Source organism: Ciconia boyciana, chromosome 6, assembly GCF_034638445.1.
Source record: "Ciconia boyciana chromosome 6, ASM3463844v1, whole genome shotgun sequence".
NCBI classification, from domain to species: Eukaryota; Metazoa; Chordata; class Aves; order Ciconiiformes; family Ciconiidae; genus Ciconia; species Ciconia boyciana.
Genome location: NC_132939.1, coordinates 29,803,778 through 29,828,172, shown reverse-complemented (window position 1 = coordinate 29,828,172; position 24,395 = coordinate 29,803,778). Strand labels below are relative to the sequence as shown.

At 41.1% G+C, this 24,395-nt stretch overlaps 1 protein-coding gene across 15 annotated transcripts in view; it reads right to left on the bottom strand.

Annotated features, from left to right (window-relative positions):
- Positions 1-3,552: 3,552 nt before the first annotated feature.
- The window catches only part of MGA (MAX dimerization protein MGA), a 65,852-nt gene continuing 45,009 nt past the window's right edge, over positions 3,553-24,395 (bottom strand). For 5 of the 15 annotated variants that reach the window (XM_072865865.1, XM_072865868.1, XM_072865871.1 and 2 more), the window contains exons 18-25: positions 17,783-17,907; positions 16,365-16,416; positions 14,459-14,644; positions 13,621-13,732; positions 11,792-12,058; positions 10,554-10,730; positions 9,983-10,135; positions 3,935-8,939 (exon numbers count right to left, since the gene is read on the bottom strand). In XM_072865865.1, the coding sequence (XP_072721966.1) occupies positions 7,639-8,939; positions 9,983-10,135; positions 10,554-10,730; positions 11,792-12,058; positions 13,621-13,732; positions 14,459-14,644; positions 16,365-16,416; positions 17,783-17,907 (2,373 nt within the window). In that variant the 3' untranslated portion in view covers positions 3,935-7,638. Of the gene's footprint in view, positions 3,911-3,933; positions 8,940-9,982; positions 10,136-10,553; positions 10,731-10,905; positions 11,004-11,791; positions 12,059-13,620; positions 13,733-14,458; positions 14,645-16,364; positions 16,417-17,782; positions 17,908-24,395 lie in introns of those variants that run through there. The other 10 variants (XM_072865870.1, XM_072865880.1, XM_072865875.1 and 7 more) reach the window with 8 other exon arrangements.

Sequence of the window (24,395 nt, the reverse complement as noted above, 5' to 3'; positions counted from 1 at the left end):
GCAACAAGCGGCTCCTGCGGGAAGAGGCAGCTTTAGCTGCTGTTTACCCCAACAGCTCCGGGCTTCATTCGATACTGAAAGAAACCAGACACCTGATCACCTTTGGGTGTTTTCCCTTAGGAGAAAGCAACTCAGCAAGGAATTCCAGGATCCCTTCAATAAGTTTATCGTTGTTTTAGGGAACTTCAGGGTGGAAAATATTGTGTGAATAAAAGAGCACAACTGGCAAGCCCTCAGTCATGTGGAAGGCAGGGCAAGCCGGAGGCAAGCAGAAGGGAGGAGAGGGCTCGCCCCAATACTGCTGCCTGGCTGAGCTCTGACTGCGCAGACACAGCCGGAGGGGTGAAAGATGTGCATTTGCTGGCTGCAGGATAAGGCGTGATAGGCAGCACCTGAAGGAAACCAGGATATAGCTGGATAGATAGAGAATACGTAGGAGGCTAGTGCTGTGGATCTGCTGTTTGCAACTTACTGGATGACTGGAGCTCCGCTCGCCGGGACCAGCAGGGCTCTGCTGTAGCGCTCTCACGCTGGGAGGCTGCCCTAGTCCGGCTCTCAGAAGACGAGAAAACCCAGCATTTGCTTAGCAGTTGACTTTGAGCCAGAAGGCGAGCGTAGCCCCAGGCCTGGGCTTTGAGGCACTGTTGTGCGTGTATCGAGGCAGGCCAGGGTGGAGTGTGGGAAGCAGCAGGGTCTCAGCCCCTTTTCCTCTTGCAGAGGATGGGGACTCAGAAGGCCAGGCCCGAGCAGGCAGAAGGACTGGTGAAAGAAGGGGAGAAAGAGGAGCCCCCGCCCCTCAGGCCGAGAGCAGCTTGTGCAGCTCCTACAAGGGGGCCTGGCACAGCGGGCAGCGTTGAGGCAGCGAGGGATGGGTGGTGCAAGAGCTGGCGACTTCCCCAGTTGCTTCTGCCAAACTACCCTGTCACCTCCAGTGCAGACCCACCCTTCTCCTCTTACTGCTGTGGGAAATCCCAGCCAGATGTTCAACAGGAGCCTACAGCAGCACGTGCTGCTGCAACAGCCGTTCCCAGTCCTTTGGAGGAACAGCAGTGTGCTGTCCTAAAAACACCTGTAAAGCCATTACTGTCCTGCTAATGGACCTCAACCATGTAGTTAAAAACTAAACAAGTCTTTGATTGTATTTTCACGCTGCAGAAGGTCCAGGGGAAGGGTGGGTGTCATCAGAGTCACCCAGCCCCCATGGGCTGAAAACACATTGCACTGTTCCAGAAACCAACAAGCTCTTGTCATACATTCATCCTCCCATTTAGTTTTTTTATGTAGATTGGATCCAGCACAGCTTAAAAACAAACTCTGGCCCCTCTTTTTTAAGCTGATTGGTGATAACACTGGCCTTATTTTACTTTTCTTTTTTCTAACACCACCCACATACAACTGGATCCCAAACTGCAGGGATGCAAAGTCCATTTTCCAGGTCCTTTGGCACCTCAGCAGTGTGAAGTATTTTATATTCCTTGCAGGGCTCAGGAGCCTCAGCTGCAATTAGAGCCCGTTGCTAAGGTAAGCTGTGCAGACCCATGCCCAGAAGCTTTGTGCCTGTACAGCCCCGGGCACTGGAGAAGCAGAGCCGCACACCTTGCATTTTTCGCTGCGTGGCCGCAGATGCAGCCCTGCCCCAGCAGGCCCTCAAGCCCCGGCTTGGGCCCGAGGAGCAGCTGAGGAAGAGCCGAGGAGCCAGGCAAGTTGTTTCGTACAGCTGTTGCCTAAGGAGTTAATCACAACTGAAAGCCACTAAAAATGGCATACGGCTTATGTTTGTGTATCTTTTTTTAGCTGCTGTTTAATTGCCTGGTTTTAGCCCACAAGGCACAGCATGCCGCAGCGCTTGCGAGGGGCACCCCTCCGTGTCGGACGGGGGAACTACAGGGGCCCCGAGGCTGGCGGGGAGGCAGGAGCCCTGCCGCCCACCAGAGAGAAGAAAGGCAGTCAAAAAAGACGGAGAAAAGCCCATCTCCTCCTCCTCGGAGCTGGTCCCAGCAGGCTGGCACAGGAGAGAGCGAGCCCCGCTCTTGCAGCACCGCAGCCCTCCCGTTTACACCCACGTAGCCTGTGACTGTGGCCAGACCGGCACGGCTGCCCTTACTGACCACACCACGCCCCCCCTTTGCCAGGGTGGTGTTGATGCGTCCCCCTTCACATCCACGTCTCTCTCAGGCAGGGATCCTGGTCCGGCTGGCTGCCACCCTCATGCTGAGAGCTCAGGAGCAAAGGCTGCAAAGACAGCTTGTCGGAAAATCGCCTCCGGGTTCAAGTCCCTCAAGCTTTGACTTCCAGCATCTGCTTTTCACCAGAGGAGAGCCAGGGCCAACAGCTGTAACCTCAAGGAACCACGCTCCTGTACGCAGACAGTCCTACAAAAAACAGGGAACCCTCCAAGAGCAAGATGAACCAGGTAAGTGAGCACTGTTAAAGCAAGGAGAGGTCTTCCTTCGCTTGGGCTCTGTATCACAGGAATCCTGCTGCCAGCAAGGGGCTGTTAGAGAGCGGCCTCGCTCAACCAAGGGTGGGCAGGGGCATTCATGTACGCACTGATGCAGGCTGGACGCTCCAGGCTGGTGGGGTGGGTGCGTAAGTGGGTTACTGATGGCCATAACCATAGGTCCCGGAGGCCTCGCTGGCACAGGGACATGCTCACGCTGATGAGCATGCTGGAGGTTGTGTGGCTGCAAACCTGGGGCAAAGGGCTTTCCAGTTGCTTGAAATGCTGCACGGGCGGTTTGTGCTGGCAGCCTGCAAGGCCCAGGTGGCTGGCAGGAAGGACAGACTGCAGCTTTCCTCTTCGTCAGAAAAGACTCTCAGATGAGTAGAGACTCCCAAATCTTTCTAGGGGTAGAATTCTGTTTCAAAATGAAGAGGGGGGACCTCCAAAAGAGCTGTCACCTGTCATGGGCATCCAACTCCCAAGAGACGCAAGACAGACAACAAAGGTGCCGGCTGAAGCAACACAAAATTCAAATACACAGGAACAACCAAGTACACAGTGGTGTAACAACGCCTTCTTGGGTCTGTAGCAGAAGTTAAAAGGGCAAACAGATGATGCACTGAGCTTAAGTGATCACAGATAGCACCACAATTCCTCCACTACCATGATCCCAAATGACAGTAATTAATTTAGATTCCATTCATTGCCAGTTGTGGACAAACTGGTCCTCTGCACATTTTTGGGCTGCATTTATGGGACTCTAATCTGGCCTTAAATCAGTTATTGCAAAGGCTCCCTGTAACTTTTCATAGTCAACTGAGCTTATTTGTACTATCACCCATGTTTCCGAGAACACAATGAATATGCTGGAGAACACAGGTCCCCAGCACAGGTCATCATGGGACTCTATTGATATAAAGTTCTTTCCATTGCAAGCCTGACTGACTGGACATACCTTATGCTTATGTTCCTTTCTATTCCAAGAAGTAACTTTACCCCTTAAAATAAGGAGTCATGGGATGAGGCCTTGCTGAAGGGTTTCATCAGAAGTTTTCAAAAATACATTATCTGACTGTATCATCCATTTTTATTCATTCTCTCCTGTGAAATCTGATCTTCCTCTTTAAAAAAAAATTCTGCAACATCTCTTCTCCAGTCCATCACTTACTCTCACACATAATTGTTCTCTTCATTGTATTTTCTTTTCTCTGGTCTGCAAGTCAAACTTGCTCATTTGTAGACATTTACTACTTTTTGAAAACAAAACACAACACAACACAAAACCAACCACCAAACACACATTTAGCAATGTGTTATCTTCCATTTAATGGATATGGAAGTGATAGACAGTGACTTCTTACAGGCATTCTCTCCATTTCTTCTAAAAAAAGCATCTCCTCTGACACTTCACTTGGAGACAGATCTTCAGACTTGTTCCCATACAGACAGCTGTGTTCTACAACTTCTCTAAAGGAAACAGATATAAAGGATTAACCTAAGTTTGGGGTTGAGGGAGGGAGACTGGACAGTGATTTTATGTGGACTTAATCTTGAACCATTGGGAGTTTCTTTTCTTTTTATGCCATGATCCAATGTTAACCCCATTGGCTTCCTGCTTAAGATGCATTTTGGTGAAAACAAAGCCCCTTCAGTACCTCTTCTGAATTTAACAAGTCAAAATCCCTTTTTACAACCAATAACATCCATTTCCTGCATACTGCTCAAGACTAAAGAGAGAAATCTCCTCCGAGTTGTCTGATTACTTGAACCAAAACCAGATGTTTGCGTTGCCAAAACTTTTGCCCCAGAGCATAAGTGTGTATCATTTGCCCAGGTCCAATGCCACATGTCACCAACAGCATGCCACCACGTCATTTCTGCTCCTTCTCCCTCCCTGTAATAAACTTTCAAAGCCAGTTTCTAGTCGACCTCGATTGGTTTATTTTAGTTTTACACTTTGTCCCTCACATACAGAATCCTGTACTGTTAGATTTCTACAAAAATATCAATTTTTCAAAAGCAGAAAAGAGGGAAAGATATATTTTAATATATAAAAGGAAAAAAGCTAAATCTGACATTTCATTATATTCTTAAAAACATTCCAGTCTATTTACAGACGTGTAAAAAACAAAGAAAATCTCCAGGTCTCTTGGTCTAGTGAGAACGTGCGCCTTGCAGGGGTTTCCTTTGTTCTCCTGATTCTAAAATCTTTTCATTACGTGTCATATTCTTGCATTATTGCCTCAAGAGACAGCATATATAATCTTTAAAAGGTTTGTTCCAAACCAATGGGAGCTTGAGGGAAGAGCAAAAAAAGAGTGTCAGCCTTTAAATTCATAGCAAAATATTAAGCTGCAGACATGAGACGGTGGAACAAGGAGAGCAAAAACTAAGAGCATTTCGAACATGCTTTGTTGCCTGGTAGAACCCATCATAGATCCTTCTTGGAACTGCACCAGCTACCACTTCTTGCAGCCAAATTTGTGGTCTGTTCTCAATTAATTTAGTAAGCACGTTCAGGAACCAAAAATTTTTGCTGTCATCTTTACACAGTACATTTTTACTGCAGTAAAATTCCTTACTGCCCAGTGCCAAACAGTAAATACATCCAGGCATTTTCCATTACCTTGATAATGGACAAAACATCCTCAAAAGTACAGCATTTATTTTAGATAACATTTGAATGGTTTTCATGTTACAGCTTTCTCTGTCCCACAGAAGTGTGCAAAGCACACATACTTTTAAAAAGTATTTGGATACGATTAGCACACAATTCTGTAATTAATATTAGCCATTTGGAACCATAAGAGGATGGGGTGCAGAAAGAAAGGTCAGTGATTAGGAATTCGAAAGGAATCACAGCACAGTTCTGGTTGCTGTTTCACGCATAGGAGGAATGAAATCTATTGGCAAAACAAACTGCCATAGGTAAAAAAAATAAGCAACTTCAGCCTATTAGAAATGCTCAGAACCAGATTCCCAGGTAAATAAATTTAAGTCTGATGTAGTGCTACTAAACTAATTTAGTTACTCCAGATTTCCACTGGTTTAAAATAAGGTTAAAATTCTTTAATAATAAGCAACATATGTCTAAATACTTACTCATATTGTAAATTCCCTTTTCTAAGGCATTCAGTGACAACTGTAAGACCCTGCATGACTCTCATGCTGACCTATACTCTTTTCCAAACCACTAATACAGGACTTGTATCAAATATTAAAATAGTAAATATGCAAAAGGCAATAAAGAGTTATATGTAACCAGTTTAAAACACACCGTTTAGAATGGCCAGGTGAAAAACCTTTTTTATGTAGGCTCTGGAGTAACTTTATCCATACCAAGCTTGAAGGGCTTCTCTCCTCTGCAGCATAATATAAAATCATAAAAAAGACGAGGAAACACCCAAGGTACGTGTATCCCCTGGTGGATCCAACCTAGATACAGACCCAGAAGATGCAGCTTACTGAACAGGGTGTATGGTTGCCCTGTGTACAAACACTGCTCCCTAATTGTGGAAGAACATCACTCTCAACACCTGCACAACCTCAGTGCTGGAAAGCTGAAGTTCCTGCATTACTGCACCACCAAAGATGGGGAATTTCAGGGGGAAAATCCCAGCTGCTGTTGCTGGAACAGTAAGACGGGAATTGCATTCCTAAACATAAAGCAAAATGCACCACCAAATTCTGTATAATTTTCATGGCAATGTTTTTGACCTTTTTGGAGCAGTTAAGAAGCCCCTCAAGCGCACCATAACTCGTATTTACAAACTTGATAGGAAAAGATTGTGTATACACTCATTAACAAATCATCTCTCCTAGGCTGAAAATTTCATTTGTCAAGAAAACTATGAAAACAAAAATTGTGTACAAAAATATAAATATCTTTACAGTCTGTAGGCCCTTCACATCCAACAGCTGAACAGTGAAGAGTATCTACAGGTTATTGAGTAAGCAGTGGCAGAGAAGAATAAAAAATACATCTTGTGATTCAATACTGCCCTATTTCCCTGGTAATGAGCATTTTTGTTGACTTTTTTTTTTTTGCTATACACAGCTTGTGCAAATGCAGTGAGAAACCTCTGAGTACCTTTCCTGAATTTATAACGAAATGGAAGGTTTGGAAAGATATACACATATTTTCATATATACATTCACATATACACCTCGCTCATTTATGCTAGGCTACAACAGTCCTGAAAGCGTTCTGTATTTTTATGAAGCAACACTTCCTATTAACATTCCTAGCCACCAAATACATCTTGAAGAATGACAGGAGGAAAGAAAACAAGAACTGGGAAAACACTCAAGCTACTTCAGCAATGTATTTAAAGACGTAGCAATAGGGTGCCCAAACTTCTTTCTAATTTTTCCTTCCAGATGCCCTAAGCATCAAAGGAGGGAGCATTTGTATAGGGGCAGGAGGCGAAAGTATGGGGGGTTTTTTAGTAGTTTTATTGAAGTTAACATACTGTCCTACTTCTAATTACACTGGGAAATATCATTTTCTTCCCCATGTAGTGAGAGTTACAGATGTTTATTAAAATCTTCTGTGCATAAGCTCTTAAAAAGAGTCTCTGCCAGAGAACTGTCTAGCACCAAAGAACAAAAACTTTTCACTTCAGCCCTCTGCACAGTCTCAGGTTTCCCTTCCGCTGCTCTAGGTAACAAATTTGAGGATAACTGCAATCTCATTTCTGCACATTCATCATATTCTGCAAACATTAAAAACAGCAAATGTGAACAATTCCATTTCTGCATAGATAATTTGCCTGGTACAAAAACAAGTAATCCAGATTTTTTCCCCAACAAGACAGCTGCCTCCCTATGGGGTGGGGGGGCGGGGGGGAAGAAATCTCTTTCAATAGCCTAGGTTTCTCAGTCCTTTGACAAACTACTTCTGTGAAGGACTCAATTTTGGAAGGATACCATGTGCCCAGCAATGGTTATAGATCATCTTCCTTGTTTTGTGAAGGGGAAGGAGAACACCCAGAATACAACAGTGAGGTAAAAACATGTCAACATGCTTAAAAGTTTCATAGCACTTATTTCTCAATTTGGGGCCTGCCCTCAGATGAAGAGAGTGCTGATGCCATACAGAAAATGAGTTTTGCAGACCAGGGAGGTTGCCGAACTCCAACACTGGTTCACTGCTCCAGATCTCCATTCCAGTCTCTGATAAAAAATATATGCATTTATTTGCCTGTTGAATTTGAAGGCAAGGTCCCAGTAGTATTCAATTTCGTCACCACAGGTGCTAACGTGGGCATCACTTTGTTATCCTGTCCTTCTTGAACAGTTGCAGGTAATGAAGTTTTTACCCCACTGGGTGCCAGTTTTGTAACTACAGGCGCCAACAAGGGCATCACTTTATTACTCTGCCCTTCTGCATCCACTGGCAGACTTGCCACTTTTAAGCCAAGTGGTGCCAGCTTGGGCATGGGCCTCCACAAAGTGTCAGCATTACTAGCTTCTGGATTAGTTTTCATCTGCAAAACTGGGGGAGTCACATTAGTGGTCTCTGCCAAGGTTGTTACGGTTTTGCCATTCCCACCACTGGTTACTGACAGATTGGGAAGTGGATCCTTCATTTCAGCACCTATTACTATCTTTAAAACGTCTGCTTCAGATGAAGGCTCCCCAGAGTTCTTGTCCCCGTCAGTAAGGTCGTCATCTTCCAGGTGCAGCAGGAGAGGGCTTATAGAGCCACCACCCTCCGGAACTGCAGAAAGGTCCTTAAAACTGCCTCCCAAATGGCCAAACTGGAAGGAAGACCCACCTGCAGCAGAGAGATCACTGGCTGTTCCCCGACGAGCTTCTGCATCTTCATGAGAGAAATCTGAGTTTAGAGTGCTGGGCAGTTCTGACATAGCTGAAGCATCATCGTTCAATTGCTGATTGAGGAAGGCAATCTCATTGAGCAGTGAAGTGAGGGTTTCATCAGTGTCATCACTCTCCTCAATGCTGCTCAGTAACTCACTTGCATCCAGTTCTGCTTCCTCCATTGCAGACGCTACTTTCCTCAATTCCATTTCTATCCTGGAATCTTTGATCTGCAGCTTGCGGAATGGCAATTCTTTAGATTTTAATCTTTCCCCTCCAGGATCACTGTCTTTCCTCCTGGCTTGGCTTCCTACAAACTCACCAATGCAGAGCTTTTTGCTAAAGGACTCTGGAGGTTCCTTTGTACACGATACGTTCCGGAGCTGTGGAAAGCCATCTTTATTTTCAAAGAAAACTTTTGTGGGACCTGTGGTATTTCTTCCATCTCCGCCACTGTCTCCAGGACATGGTTTAGCTTTTTCTTCTGAAAGGATGATATCACTCTTCCTACTTTCAAGGGGAGCTACAACCAAGGATTTTTCAGAAGTCTGAGCACCTGCAGCTGTTGTTCTATTAGAATTTTTGTTTCTGTTCAGGTTTAGACTCATGCTTCCCTCAGCAGCCAGTGATGTTACATTAACAATCTTTGGCATCATGAATGAATCTTCACTTTCTGCAAAACCAAACAAAGCAGCACCCATCAGGATCTATGCTAACTGCAAGATAATTCCTAATTAAATATAATTTGCTCACTTTTCAGGTCTTCCTCAAGTAAGCTGCTATTCACAATTTAAACCGCTTACACAGTTTTGGTCAAGTGAAGCCTTAAAACACTAATAGCTTAACTTTCAACTGGTACAAAAAGAACAAGCTCTACATCGATTATTCCAGAACCACTTGCTCAGTCCCTTCCTTCAGCAGGCTGGCACAAATGCAAGTAACTGTAATACTTACAATTCTGATGGTGATGCGCAAGGAAAACAGAATGACAATTTTCTCCCTTACTGTTTTTTCATGCTTTACTTTTATGCTCATATTTTGCAATACTGGTTTTGTGCACAATACTACAGAGGCCTTTCAGGGACTACGCAATTACTTACTGTTTGCCTCCAAGCAGTTTCCCATCTAGAGCCCTCAGATTTTTTCCAGCCCCAAATCTGAAGTGAACTTTCCTTTTTCATTACGACCAAATGACTACAATGAAGCAGAAAGTGAGCGGCTTGCTTTTAACACAACAGACGGCAAGCAGCACACTATTGGCAAGAACCACCCCACACCTAGACCCCAATGTACAGTACTCAGTCTCAAAACTTCTCTCCAATGGGCAGCAGAGCTGGCAGGGTGTGGGAAGGGGCTGTGCCAGAGTAACAGTCTGGCTGTAACAGGCAAAGATTTTCAACAGCTCCACTACCACTTTGCACTGCAGCTTCCCCAGTAGGATGCATTACACCACAGACACATTCCAGTCCTCACTTACTCTGATTTTGCTGAGGGCAAGGAGGATCAGTGAGGTGAAGGAAAGTTAAAAAGCTCTCATCTATAATCCCCTAGAGGCCCATCTACACTGTTCAAAACATTTAATAGTGATTTTCTTTGAATACCCAGACAATAATACCAATCATTACTACTTAGTGAGAAAACTATTTACCTTCATTTTTGCAAGGGTAATGTTCCCTGCATGCAAGCAAAAAGATCCATAAAAAACAAAGCGCCTACCTGAATGGGGCTCTGTAGCTGATACAACTGTTGAGGGCACTGGGTTTCCAGCAACAGTTGACAGTGTAATGGGAATGGTAGAGTTAGTAAGGATTCCTTTTACTTGGACAGGAACTGTTGATCCTGGCAGCTGAATCATCACAGAAGCAATACCTTATCCAAGAAAAGGGGAAGGGTGGGTGAGGTGGAAACAAGAGCCTTTCAGATACTCAGTCAAGCCTGGAAAATAAGAGCCTTGCACTTCTAGGCAAGACTTTACACTGTAATACAATCTGAAAGTGGTAAAAGATAGAAACATAGATTGGTTAGGTGATTAAGAAATCTTCCCTATGTTTCCCCAATTTGGGAATAGTGAAAATTTAACAGATTTTACTTACCTGTTGATAAACTGACAGTTTGAGTTAATTATATCAAATCTCTCTTAAGAGGGAGGTTCTACCTCACTCAGTTAAGTTGTAAAAAATGAAAAATTAAAGCAAAAATTAAACAACATGTTACTTTGTAAACTGCTATGCACATCTATGAACAGCATGATACTGATTTTAATTAACATGTTCTCACATGATCATACCTGGCTGTGCTGTCATGGTAGTACTGACAGCTCGAGGCTTTAATTCAGCTTGCAATAGCGTGGAAGGAACAGCTGCCACCTGCCCTGGTACCAGTGGGCTCTTCAGTGTAAGCACCTGCCCCTGTGGAGTCATCACTAGGCTTGCAGCAGTTAGAGTAAGAGAGGATGAGGTGTCCTCTGTAAAAAAGAAACATGTAAATCAGTAATTTATTCTGGCATAGCACCCTTGATGACAAATGATATCCTGCAATCCAGTGTTAAGTATAGTTGTGGAAGGAACTCCAACTAGAAGGTTGGCAAACCCTAGATTAGAAAGCTGCTACAGAAGCTATACAGGCTTCAGGAACCTCACCTACACAGCTAGAGCCAGTCTGTACTATTCCTTCGTGCAGCGTAACATAATCCTAACTCTCCAGAGTGGCATCCTCATCAAGTATCAGAGTAGTCTTGCTGAAATTACAAAGGGGACTTGTTCAGTCCAAAGAAAGAAAGGAAGTTCTCTCACCACATTCAAATTCTGATGCCAAACTTCCCCAGGACTTGACAAAAATGAGGCTTGGGAAACCAGAACAATCAGTTGTTTATAAAAGCCTGAGACCAATTCAAGTAAGGTCTATTTATTATTACCAAAATAAGAAACATCACAAGATCCTTACAGAGTATTACAGTGGTACTACCATGAAAGTTTGGACTTCTGCCGTTCTTTTGTCCCTTCGTATGTTTATGGTGGAAAAGCCTCCACAAATGCCAAATACTTCTCCACAAGTTCTCAGCTCCAAAAAAATTCTCAAGTGTCTGACAATTCTGTCATTTAATTTAAGAGCACGTCTTCCACCACCTTGAGAGCTAGCTTGTTTGGGGAGGGATGTTTTAAAAACTTAATCTATTCTAGCAACTCCAGTATTCTGAGGGTTGAGCTTCAGGTTTTGAGTCAGCAGAAAAATAACCACCTTTGCCTCTTAGAAATCACTGCAGGATTGCAGTGAAACTCCATGAGACCAAAAGGCAACTTAATAGGAATTTATTTCCCATCATTCTGAAACTCAAAAGTCACGTTCATCTGAAGATGTACGTGTTGTACTGCTGGTCTCATACGTACTGAAAATGAATGGTTTCCACACCTATTGGATGGACACTTCCTCGTCCTATAGTCAATTCTGCTTCAAGAAAGAAGTGGCCTGCACAAGCAGGCTAGCATTTTGCCCTGCCATGGGGTGCTGCTTCAATGTCTGTCTCACCTTTATGCAAAATGTGCATCGCTTTTCGCCCACCTGTGGCACGGATGCCTTTTCTGGCAAGTATCAATGGTTTGCCTCTTCTATTTGTCATAGCCATTTGGGCCAGCTCTCTGGAGGGAGCAGAAGATCCTTCTTGTTGTGTGCTAGCAGTTGAGGTTACAACAGATTCCTCTGGCTCAGCTTGTTTCTTCTTTTTTTGTGCTTCTACTGCTTTTTGTTTGGCATAAATGTATTCTAGCTTCTTCAGGACCACCTCTTCTGTCTTCCCTACAGAAAAATTATCAGAGAGTCAACCTATCTTCAAACTCTCTTTCCAAAAGTAAAGAGCTGAAGACAGAAATAAAAATCTATTAAGCTGACACCATTCAACTACTATACAAGAGATAACCACCACCCCCACCAAGTAAGTAACATACTTAACAGAGGGAAGTAATTACCTATTTATTCCAAGATTTTTTTTCCTTCAGAAACATCCATACATTTTAAAAGTTATCTGCAACTTTGATGAGCAGAAATCAGCTTGGACAAGCACTTGCTGAACAAGTACCATTTGAAAATATCCACAGCTGTGAAAAAAACTCACATCTCTCCTAATGATAAATATATGAATACCAGACAAAATGTTACCTTTACCTGATATGAAATTTCTCGGACTAATGGACCCTGTTACTCAAACGACATTTAGAGGTAAACTCACATACAGTTTACCATTGACATAAAAATTGTAACCTTGAACAAGCACAATGATTTTATAAATGGTTTGTTTTCTGCATATGCGCACAATTTAATATGATCAAACTTGAAATAACTATACTGTTTTGTTTCCTGATTAGTATTTATGTTCTAACATCATGGTCTATCTTTAGTTAAGTCTATATTTAACTAACTCTCCTGAGAGAGGATTTTTTTCCTCATCAGTTTTGAGGTACTTCACTAGGAATGCAAAAGATCAGGAAACTACTTTGTGAAGTTATTTGCTTTCATTCCCTGCCCAAAAGGCCTATAATACATTTCTGATTAAGATGAGGGTTCACGAAAAAGCTTTTTTTTTTTTTTTTTAACCAAGTACCTCAAATATACACAAACTGGTTCACATGAATACACAAGATTTAAGTATCTTTCATTTCTACTTTACAGGCAGTCTCCTGTTTTTATACCCAGACAGTAAGAAGATTACAAGAATAATGTAATGTTTTGTTTGTTCACACACATTTTGGCACTGGTTGAACACGTGTCACAGCTTTCCTACACCTCCAAATGAGACAGAAAGACACAATAAATATGACATGGTTTTGTCTTGAAATGCCTAGATGAGTAGCAGCTCAGAATATACTGCAATTTTGTTCCATGGACAGAGCTGCCGCTTTCTAGACACTACTAGCACTAGTTCTCAGAAAAGGAGTACAAGAATAGTTACTTGCAAAGTTGACCAAAGGAGTCAGAGGTTTTGGTACTGATCAAAGACAGACGTGTATACTTGTGAAGCACTGAGCAGAAAAGCCATTTCAGGAAGTGACCAATGACAGAATTAAGTGACTTCCCCGCCACTAAAGCATACCCAATGCACAGGAACCCAAGCCTGTGGCTTGCAACACAGAGATCATTCTACACTTCCTTTAGGCATGAAGGAAAACAAAAGCAGTTCTTATCAGCATCATGAGTGTATTGCTGAGTCAGAGCTCAGCAGGTCTTCGTTTGGCGTCAAGAGTCTAAATTTTATGTGAACTAATGACTCACCCGGATCCATAGAGGATTACTCCACTCACTCGCATTCTTAAAAGCCTTTTCCTTCATTATTCCAGCTAGTCTGTATCCAAAAACAGTCTCACCTGAAAGCGTGGATACTTTTCGAATCAAAACATCCTGTTTGCGTGTCAGTAAGTTCTTCTGTCCAATAAGTTTATCTGCCTGATCAGTCAATCCTTGGATTTCTTCATAGGCCTAGAAAAGTGTCAGGGAACTGATTTATAAACCAATGATACAGAAAATAATAAAATAATTTTCCTTTGCAGAAACCTTTACAAAATTTATTTAGACATTTTCATCATCTTGAGAAACTAGGACTCAGAGAAAGCATGTGAAGTACCATGTAATGACAGCTTTCACTAAATGCAAGCTGAAAAGTGATAAACATCATCTTCGTCCTTCCTTCAAAGTTCAGCTGTTTTAAAAGAAAACAAACAAACCAACTTTTATCCCACAATTTCAAGGTACAGCTGATAAGCCTAATTAGGTATCTACAACTTGTGTTTTGTTTCCTGTCATTTAGAACTTTACAATTAAGTTTTAAATGTCAGTATAATACTTAATGAAATGCTATCTTCTCCTGCATTTAAAAAAGTAAGTCTTCCATGTATTTCAAAATTGCCTGATGTACACAGTAAACCACTAAGGAATTAAGACATAACCTGCCATGGTTAAATTCACAAAGAATACAACAAGGAGAGGGCTAATCTGAAAACGTGCGTCTGTGTTATCAAGGTTAAGCTTTTAAGAATACAGATTCTTTCAGATATTGTTTTAGTTTTATTCTAGAGAGTCCTGTAAAGGTGACACAAGTTCTGTATTCACAGTATCACTGGGACTCACTCAAAGAGTTCATACTAGCTTAATTACTCTGTCCAGATGAAATTATTCTCCTCCTCACTTAAGCTTCAAAATACTTACTTGCTTGAGAATGTAGCATTTGGAGACTTTGGGAAGGTTGTGTAACCCCAGAGTTCTCTTCAACTTTTCAAAGAGATCTCTCATTTCATTACGTCGCCGGCGTTCATTTGCTGTGTGTGTCTGGCGGTAATGAGCAAAGGCTTCTGCCTCGGTCTTCAGCTTTCTGTTCCAGAATTGAGGTTTCTGCTGGAGAAGTAACCATATTGACCAGTTTAAATAAAAAAAGGTAATGTAATGGCAAACAATGTTCAAAGGCATGCCTGATTTACAAGGTTTCTACAGACACCTGAAGATTTCATGTCATGCTGTTCTGCTATTATGTCTTCATGAAAGTTCAGTGTCAGAAGCACACGCAATAAGCATGAAATGTTGACCAACAAGAAATGACCAACACAATCACATCAACCCTAAAGGAAAAGATCATGAGCAGTCCCTTCTATTCATAAGCTTTCATTTTTTGCAATACAAGGCTACTTAGGTAAGCCACAGGATTACAGCAAAATCATGCATGTTTGAGCCAAATTTTTGTTGTTGTTTGCTTGTCAGAAGTCTACTAATGAATGAAACAATCGCATCAAATATAGGACGCTTGAATTTTTCCTTGAAGTTGAACTAGTTTGATTTCTATTTTGTTTATGAGCATATACGGGTTGGGGCCAAGAGACATTGTAGGTAAGAATGTGAAAGACGGCATTGAAACTTATCCCCCCAGACATCTACCAAGAAACAGAAAGCATCAAAGACAGGCTCTGACTTTGAATTTGCTTGTTTCCAAAAAGGTTGACAGGCAATAAGCATAACTACTAATATCTACAGATTTGAAAGTTTGTTATTTCATCATTACTCTTACAGGTTTTGTACAATTATGCTATTTATTTCATGATGAAGTAATACTTTAAAAAGTAGTATTAACACGTTTTTACATCATTTTAGGTCTGCTCCAAACCCCAGTGAATCAGTGGAAAGACTCCTCAGGGTCCAGTGATACGATTTCTGAGCCTGCTGGCCTTAGGAGGAATCTGAAGGCTGCCTCCTGAAACCTGGCTCTTGACATCCATTTTGCCTTCATAGGCAGAGTGAGCACAGTAAGGCTGCAACTGCATCTGCTCTTGTGTTGGGCATTAGGTTCCTAATGGAAGGCCCTTCCCTAAGAAAGGGCCTCATGCCGCAACTTCAAGGGCAGAGAGAAGAATACATGGAGAAGGCGAGGTAGGCAGAGCATCCTAGAACCCATCTCCGTCTCAGGCAAAAGCATACATACCAGTCTGCACTAATGTATAAGACATACACCAGGCTAACACCCCACCTCAAAGCCCCACCCCAACCCAGCAGGTAACTCTAGGCCTGACATCAAGTACATCACAGATAGTTATCATGGACAGTTAGTGAAACTGGCTTCAAAGCCACCCTAAAATACAGCGTAAGCTTCAAAAGGTTTGCAATGAGTTTTGGTTTGAAAGGATTCTGTGTTATCTTTAACTTGCCTGAATACATATTATTTAAACTATTGTTTTGAGAAATCCTTCACCCAGTGCTGTGCCTATATAATCCTACATACTGTCTTCTTCGACACATGAAAACATTTCTCAGTTGTTCATTATTTTATGTGTGCTGTAAAAATTATTTATGCCAAGAACACAAAAACTAAGCAAACGTACTAATAAAAGGCAGATATTCCTCCTGTACATAAAGCTGAATCTGAAACCCACTGATGCCAGTAGCAGTCCTTTTTCTTTAATGATATTTGGACTGAGCCCCTTCCCCCCATATACGCATTTGGTTTCTTGCATTTAATCATAAATATATGGAAGGTAGATAAATCGCGTTAAAAGTTGCACTTGAGATGAAAGTTTATCTTTAAAATGGAGGTGTGATACCAAAAGGAAAGAGGAGAGCAAACATATACCTTCGTAGGTTTTTCTGATAATTTTTCATCCGAAGAATTACGAGCATGGTATCTGGAAGAAAGGTAAAAAGTTTTTCCCAACACTACTCATCTCATGCACTCTATCCTCATTAACTACATTCCAACAGCCTAGAATTGCTCATTTTTATCCCTTGAAATTAACTCTTCCTTGTATAACTACATGAAAGCAGGATACTGGTGAGCTTTCTCAAGAAAGTGAACTCTTATCTCCAATGCCATCATCCTGGAAAAAATTCAGCCGTTTTGAAAGCTGTAAAATTATCCCATAGTGCAGAAGACAAACTATTTCACTATATGCCAAAGAGAATAAATTCAGCCTGTGACTATTAGCTGCAGAAAGGGGTTTTTTTTATTACATTTTGGTTCTTTTTTTAAAAAACACAGATTCAGTACAGATGGCAGAGCAATCCCTCCCCCACCAAGAACAACCAACCAAAATCCTCATATTACTATCCTAATATATAATAACAGATTCCTCATATCTCAGGAGCTTCAAGAAAACAAAGAACAATACACATTTGAAACAATTATCTTTTACAAAACATGACATCTGTTTTTCTCTCTCACTGAAAGATCTTCACAATTTATAGAAAAAAGTCACCTAAGGATAAAAGTTGAGCTGTAGCTTTGAAGGGGGGAAAAAAAAAAAAAAAAGGAACTATCTGGGAGGTATATAATATCACCAAACAGATTTTTCAATGTTTCTACAAAAAAATTCTTCAAACAAAAAGAACTAAGGATGCAACATTCCACATTCTCTTGTTTGGTGCAACTGAGAAATAGCCATGACCATCTTTACATACCTCAAGCAAGCTGTGTTTTACTTTGCATTTTGTCATTATAAATGCAAGGGCATCAACAATAACAAAAACAAAACAAATAAAAACAGAACAAAAAAAAGCCAAGCTATCCAACCATGGAAGACTATATGTAAATAGGAAAATACTTTCTTCGCTGGGGCAATGGTCCCAAAGACAAAGCTTTCATTTACAGGATCAGGGGTTAAGCCAATGACTGCTCCTGCCTAAAAACAAGAAATCCACCAGCAAGAATAAACAAAACTTGAAAAAATCACATTTAAAACCAAGATGGCCTTGCTCATATTCAGTTTGCAGGAAGGGAGACAATTCGCTCATAATAATTTTACATCACAAGATACACATCCCCATGAACAAATTGGGGGGGGGGCGGGGGGGGGAGAGGCTAAGACACCTTGAATCTACTCTTAGTTCTGACAGCCCCATCCTCACAGACACTGGGAAGCACCAGCGCTCAGGAAGACCTGACACAAGCCTTGCTTTATCTTACCATCACAATAAACCTGTTGTTTAATGTGTTCATTCAACGCCAGCTCATCAATAAAATAAAAAACTGTAGTGCTCTCCAAGGATGCTTACTTCTGTTTGGAAGGTCGGATATTAGCAGCTGTGGCCTTCAGACGGGCAATGTTAATCTTCTCTGAAAGCTCCTCCACGGTCTCAATGTCCACCTGCTCGTCATCCTCACTGTATTCACACGCATCCTGGAACAGTTTTTGTTTTGTTTTTTAAAATGAGTATCTACTTAGCAATAGAGCTCAGGCCAAAACAGTTTCACTTCAGTCTCAAAAGAGATTACATTAGAACATTAAGAACCATTAAAGAATCAACATCTCCAGCTACACTGGCCAATAAACAGTCCTAAGCAGGTGGTTATTTTAACTGTCACCTCAAGGAATTCCTCCCACTAGCACCTCTGCAAAATTAATTTCGGTAAGGGCAAAACCTATCTCTGTCATTTATGCTTTTACTATAGTTCTGATAAAAGGCTTTCACAGGGCAGAGCTTTCCTGCCTCCATTTTCAAATAAGATTAAACTGCCTTTACTTTACAACCTACTACTGTAGACTCTTGCTAACTAACATTTTTTTGACACGAGTTGAGATAGTTGTCACCTTGGTAATGGTCTCTCATACCTAAGATAGCAACAGTCAGAACATCATACAACTGGACTTCTTTGGGTCATACAGTAAACTGCTTACATGATGAAGAGTATGATTTTTGGCTCTTTCCAAAACTCTGCCCAATAATTATTTTAAATATTTATGATATTCTGAAGAGTACTTTTTCTCCACGTTTGCCTGACCAAGAAAACTTGCTACCATCTGTGAAGCCAGAGATAGAGAACAACTGCAGTGCTGTAGCAACTACAAGAGTTAAATATCAATCTTGTGGCCATTTGTAGTACCAGGCAGTTCCCCTCCCCCAACAAACAGAGCAAGCCTTATTCAAGCAATTTTTTGTATTACAGTTTTTATTGAAGTTTTTTATATTATAATCTTTGGTCTGCTTAGAGAATGCAGAACTCTTTCTTCTCCTTAAGTAAGAAAATGTAATTATACTTCTGTTCTGCACTCTATTTCACCCAGTTCCCTGAACTAATTCAATCTTGTCCTCTTCCTATTCTTGTCTTCTGTCTTTCCTTCCTTCTCTTTGTCCTTCTTTTCTTTCTTTTTGAGGAGCTGCAATCTCCTTCTCTGAACTGAATACTTACCTGAAATTGATGTAAGCAGTTAATCACAAAAACCAGTAAGTGCAGAAGGGAGGGGGGGAATGTGCAATACTGGATCAGTAAGTGGCCTCTAATAAATGCTTTTCATGCTACTGATTATTTAAAGTTATCTGCAACTCACACTGCTGTTTTAAGAAACTCTGATTAGAAAGGAGAAAGTGTTGCACTTACTCAGCTGACCACAGATTAGGCTATATACAGCTCTATAATGAAAGCAAACAAGAGGAGCCTAAATTACCACACAAGCTTAACTATCAAGTGGTTACGGATACACATTTCCGATCATCAGTCACAAAATTTACACCTGTGAAATTTGCAGCTATGTTACAGGTAGTCAATCTATAACCAGACAGTAAATCTTAGCTGACAATTTCCTTTTTGACAGAGAAGCAGGATCTCTAATAACCTAATGTTTGATACAGTATTTAGCTTCTTCATACTGACTAAACAACCTTGTCTAAACCAAAAAAGGAAGAAAAACACAACCCCAAAACCCACAACTCACAGCAGGGCTATCTAAAATTCAAACAACAACATAAAAATTGCCACCTTAATTACTGACACCACAGAGCGACCACCATTGTGAATCATGTTGCCACATAAAATTATCCGTATTTTTTAAACCTTGTGTAATACATCATCTCCCATGGCTGTGTGATCGAGGCTACAGAAAACTGAAAACAGAATCAGTATGAAAAATTAAGCAAGTTTGCCCTCCTTTGCTGAAGGCTACACTGGTGATAACTTTTTTAAAGTATAGCAATGTATCAATGTATACTTTGTAGCAATGTGGCCTTTAATAATGTATATAGCGAGTGTATGCATATATATAAATATGGAAAAGGGCATATATATATTTTTTAAAAAGTGTGCGTATATAGTACATATATTTTAGTGTCTACATACATACACACACACGTATGCAATACTGCCTGTAGAATCTTCCCTTTTTTTTTTTTTTTAAGAAGAATGAAACCATGCAGCATCCACCCCCTGTAAAACCACTCTCAAATATTCTCAGGTCTTCCATCACCTTCCATTCATGTCATAAGGGGTCCTACAAAGTGCTGGTAGTATAGATTCTGTGTAGAAAGAGGTATAAACTTCTAAACTACTCACTTGCAGAGAAGCTGACACCTCTTCCTGTACTATGAAGTATCGAGATACTACTGCTGAAACAAAGAGAAGTGATGCTCAAGTTATCAGCTATAGCTGCTATATCAGAACAGAAAAGGATCCTTACTTCTACAAGTTGCTATGCTCACTTCCATGTTATCTACTATGTACACTCCCATGTTAGCTACTGTATCTATGCTTGTAAAAAGTCATGTCTTTTGAAAAAGAAAGAAGAGCAAGGAGAGTGACCTTCGATGAGAAATTACTAGCCTTAGAGAACAATCTCACTCTTTCTTTCAAAGGTATTGTTAACCCATGCTGACTGTAAAGACACCATTCTTCTCTGCCCAGGAAAGCAGCTCTGATCTCTGGTGAGTTCTGTATTTGGAAAGGAGATAAATAAGTTATGCTACTACTACTACCTTCTGGGGTTTCTTGCAGCTTTCCTTCAGAGCAGCTATGAATCTGTATTATGCCATGACGGTTCTTGTTATGAGTATAAAGAGCAGCATGGAGGTAAAACAAATTCTCATCTGACTTTGAAAGTATGATACTGGCACTGGCAGGAACTTAAGGAAGTGCTGTTTCTCTCTGTGCATGAAAGCCCATAAAATCCTTATTTGTTCCATCTTGTAAATATTCTCCCACAAAGCAAGACTCGTTAGCAGCAGGACCAGGTAGAGCACAGAGAAAATGAACTGTCTTTACCAAGTAAGCAGTGCATCACTTTGAACTTGCCAGGCTGATCAGGAGCTACATGTCACCACTGCTCCCCAAGACAGCAGGAGAATGGAAGTCAGGAGGCACCACATCCCTGGGACCTTGGTGAAGTCCAACCAAATACTGCTTGCAGTCTAGATCCAGAACACATATGCAGGAGCTACTGAAATTGTGACCAAATTAAGACTACATTGCATTTCAGCATAGGTATTTCAACAACTTTCAAACACTGCCTGTGAACAGCATGCAGCTTTGTTTCATGTCTGCTGAGTGTCTCCATATGCTTACAGAAACTTAAGGAATCTTTTAAGTTCTACTATATAAAATCTCACTTGAAGAATATCACTTATTCAGCGAGCAATTTTTCAACAACTCCTCCTCACACTTGCTTTACTTGTTACAGACTTTGTCAAGATCCAGTTTTAATGAACAGGAGCAACTTTTTGGATGCATTTTTTTTTCAATCAAGTAATTTTGTTCTTAAGACAATAGATGCATCCAAGTTGCCTTTAAGTCAATTCTATAGCTTTCCATCGAAAAGCAAAGGCTGACCCATTTGCACAAGGTCACACAAAGGCAGGAAAATCAAAAACACAACTGAAGATTTCCAAATTCTCCAGAAGTCCTTAACTGCTATGCCAGGGTTCACAGAGTGAACTAGAGGATGTACTAGAGGATGCAGAGTACTGAAATTCCAAGAATTCCTCAGCTGAGGAGAACATCATAAGCTTGAATCTGAAATTAAAGTCTAATAACTGGTAAGAGTGGAGGGAAGGGAAAGCAAAAGAAAAGAAGTTGGAAGATACCAAAATTACACCATGTCCCCAGACACAGACCTTCTGGTGAGCTACAACAGGTGATCTAAACATGTAGCACAGCTGCTTCCACAGCCTTTTTTTAATCCTCCCCAGGGCCTGATGAGAGAAGGAAAAGCATCATAAAGCCAGAGGGAAAAAAACCTGGCTGAACAAAAATTATTCAAAGATACTATTTAAATTACAGAACTACTGAATAGATACATGCCATTATGTTGAAAATATTACATGTGCGAGAGCTACAGGGTTACGTCATTTTAACAGGTCACATTTTATGACAACATAGTTGTATTTCATTATACATAGAGCACTTCTCATTCTTGCCTGCTCTCCTGGGTCATCCATAAAGCCTCCTTGATGCGGGAGGCCTCCTGATATTTTCTCTAGCTTTTCCATTTTATACAGTATCGTTGCTGTGATTCTACATGCAAGAGATGCATACTGTTTTTCTTCAGTGGGCAGGACTGCCCTGTCTAAACTACATTTGGACATCATTACACTGCAGGGAAGGGGGACATGCAGGGTAGTTCAAAAGATGCCACAATCCAGAGAGTGAGGAAAAAAAAACCAGGAAATTATAGCTTACTGTAGAAACACTATCAGGGTAAAGCTTTTCAGTGCTGACAAGTTACATTGGGCTAACCAAAGGGTTGATAGTAATTATCCAGCTATAGCTGTTCTCATGGTGGAACTTTCTACATGCTATCATACTAGAAAAATGGTATTCAAAACCCGAGACGTGGCATCTTTTTCATGAAAGACAGGGAAAAAAAAAATAGAAGAAAAAGCTCTCCACTGCCCACCAAGAACTTCACATCTTTAAGTTTACAAATCCTGAATGTGGACATATATAAAGCAAAAAACATTACTTTTTTCATTCTTACATCTAACAACAAAGGGAAAAATGCTTCAGGATGGTAAATCTTTCCTCTCTACCTGTGGCTTCCTAACAACAGGAAAAATATCACAATCATGAAGATCGTCAGAAGTCCACTGAAGTTCTGCCATAAGAACAGCTATTCCTATGTGAGTACTGCCAACCCACCATAGGCTGAACCCTAATCATAGCCTAGCATGACTTCATGTTGGGGTGCAAAACTTTTAAAATGCTTGTGGAAGCCCTACCTTTCTAGCATCAGTCTTTCCACAGGTCCTGTAATTACAAAACTTCTAAAAGCCTTTGAGCTTGGAAGGGTAAAATACCTTAAGGAATGGGGACACAAGAGGAGCAATCCTGCACTACAACAGAAGTTCAAAAGTTGCTACAGGAATGTCAGCACTTTTCCCTCTCTGCATTTCAACACCTGTTTCTAAGCAGTTTCCTCTTACTTTTATCTGCCTGTTCCTGGCAGCCTACACCCCTGTTGCTGGTTCCTTAAGAGCAAATTCCCTGATGGCAGAGGGTCCTCAGTGACAGTGCTGAGAAAGGAGGGTAGATGACAATGGATGTCATTAGACATTACCCAAGCAAACGCCTCATCTCTGGATCTGCCTTCTATGCTACTCTGTCTGCAGATTTCACACATGGTCTGTACCAAAAGCTTAGAACATGCGAGAGATTGCTAGAACTTAAATAGTCCACAAAATATGTCACTTGCACTTTTTATTAAACTTACAATGTTATAATAATTCATAATGGTTCCTTATCATCTTAATGTTCAGCTCAGAAAAAGAACGATTGAAAAACACATTTTAACACCATTTAAAATAAAATAACTTGCCAGACACAGAAACTATGTTTAACCTAGTAAGTTAAATGGGACCATGGGACTCTATCTGTAGCATTAAAATACTAGAACAACCCCTGGCATGGTTTTGGCTTAAGCCAACAAGCACTCATATGAACAATTCACAGACACAGTCTGTGACTTAGCCCAGGCCAAGCAGTCATTCTCAACAGGAACTCTGTGTGCAATCATGCCCTGGAGATCAAGATTTCAACATCATGTCCCAGACCATCGCACTTGAATTTGTTCAGACAACAGGTCCTCATATTGATTAGTATGCCTATACAGATATTCGCAGGTTTTATTCACGTCACCAAACCCAAGATGATCAACCCTCCTAAGCTTCTCTTGATGCAATCCAGGGTAGGAAATGCAAAAGGACAAAGACACCATGTCAGGAAGTTTCTCTCTTTTTGTTGAGTAGAGGCGGAGTCTACAAGAGTCTCTTAAGTCAAGCATACAAAGTTAGCACAAGGTGAGGTCATCTGAGGAGCATTGGTATGCCAAATTAAGAACAATTAAGTCATTACTGCAATGAGAACCAGTGTGGGAATGTACTAAAAAAGAAACAGTAATAGCTACTACAGGTAAGCAGCAATCATCCTGTCTCTCACTGGAGTTTTCTGGGGGTTTTAATGGCTATTTCCTGAGTACCTAAAACCAGTCCATATTCCAAACTAGTAGTGAAAGAGCTGTCATTAGCATTTCCACTAAATGAAATTATTAGCGGACATGCGTGTAGACTTTGCTTCTATGTTTCCACTAGTTTAATGAAACAGATAAACATCCTCTAGTAGTCTGTTTATATGATCTGTCTTCATCCAGTCTGACAAACAATACCAGTGCAGCCTGTCTTGTGTGCACTACACTGATAAAAGAGTACATCCCAGTGAAAAATAACAGAGACTTACATGTTTAGATTTAAAACTGAATTCTCCATTAGGCATTGACATGCTAACTTAACTTGCAGGCAGCACAGACTAACAAAACCAAGAACCCACCCAAATTCCAGACAGGTTTTTACAGTCCTCAGAGATCTCATTCCTCAGCTTTACTGCTCTAGAACCAAAGCTAGTTTACTC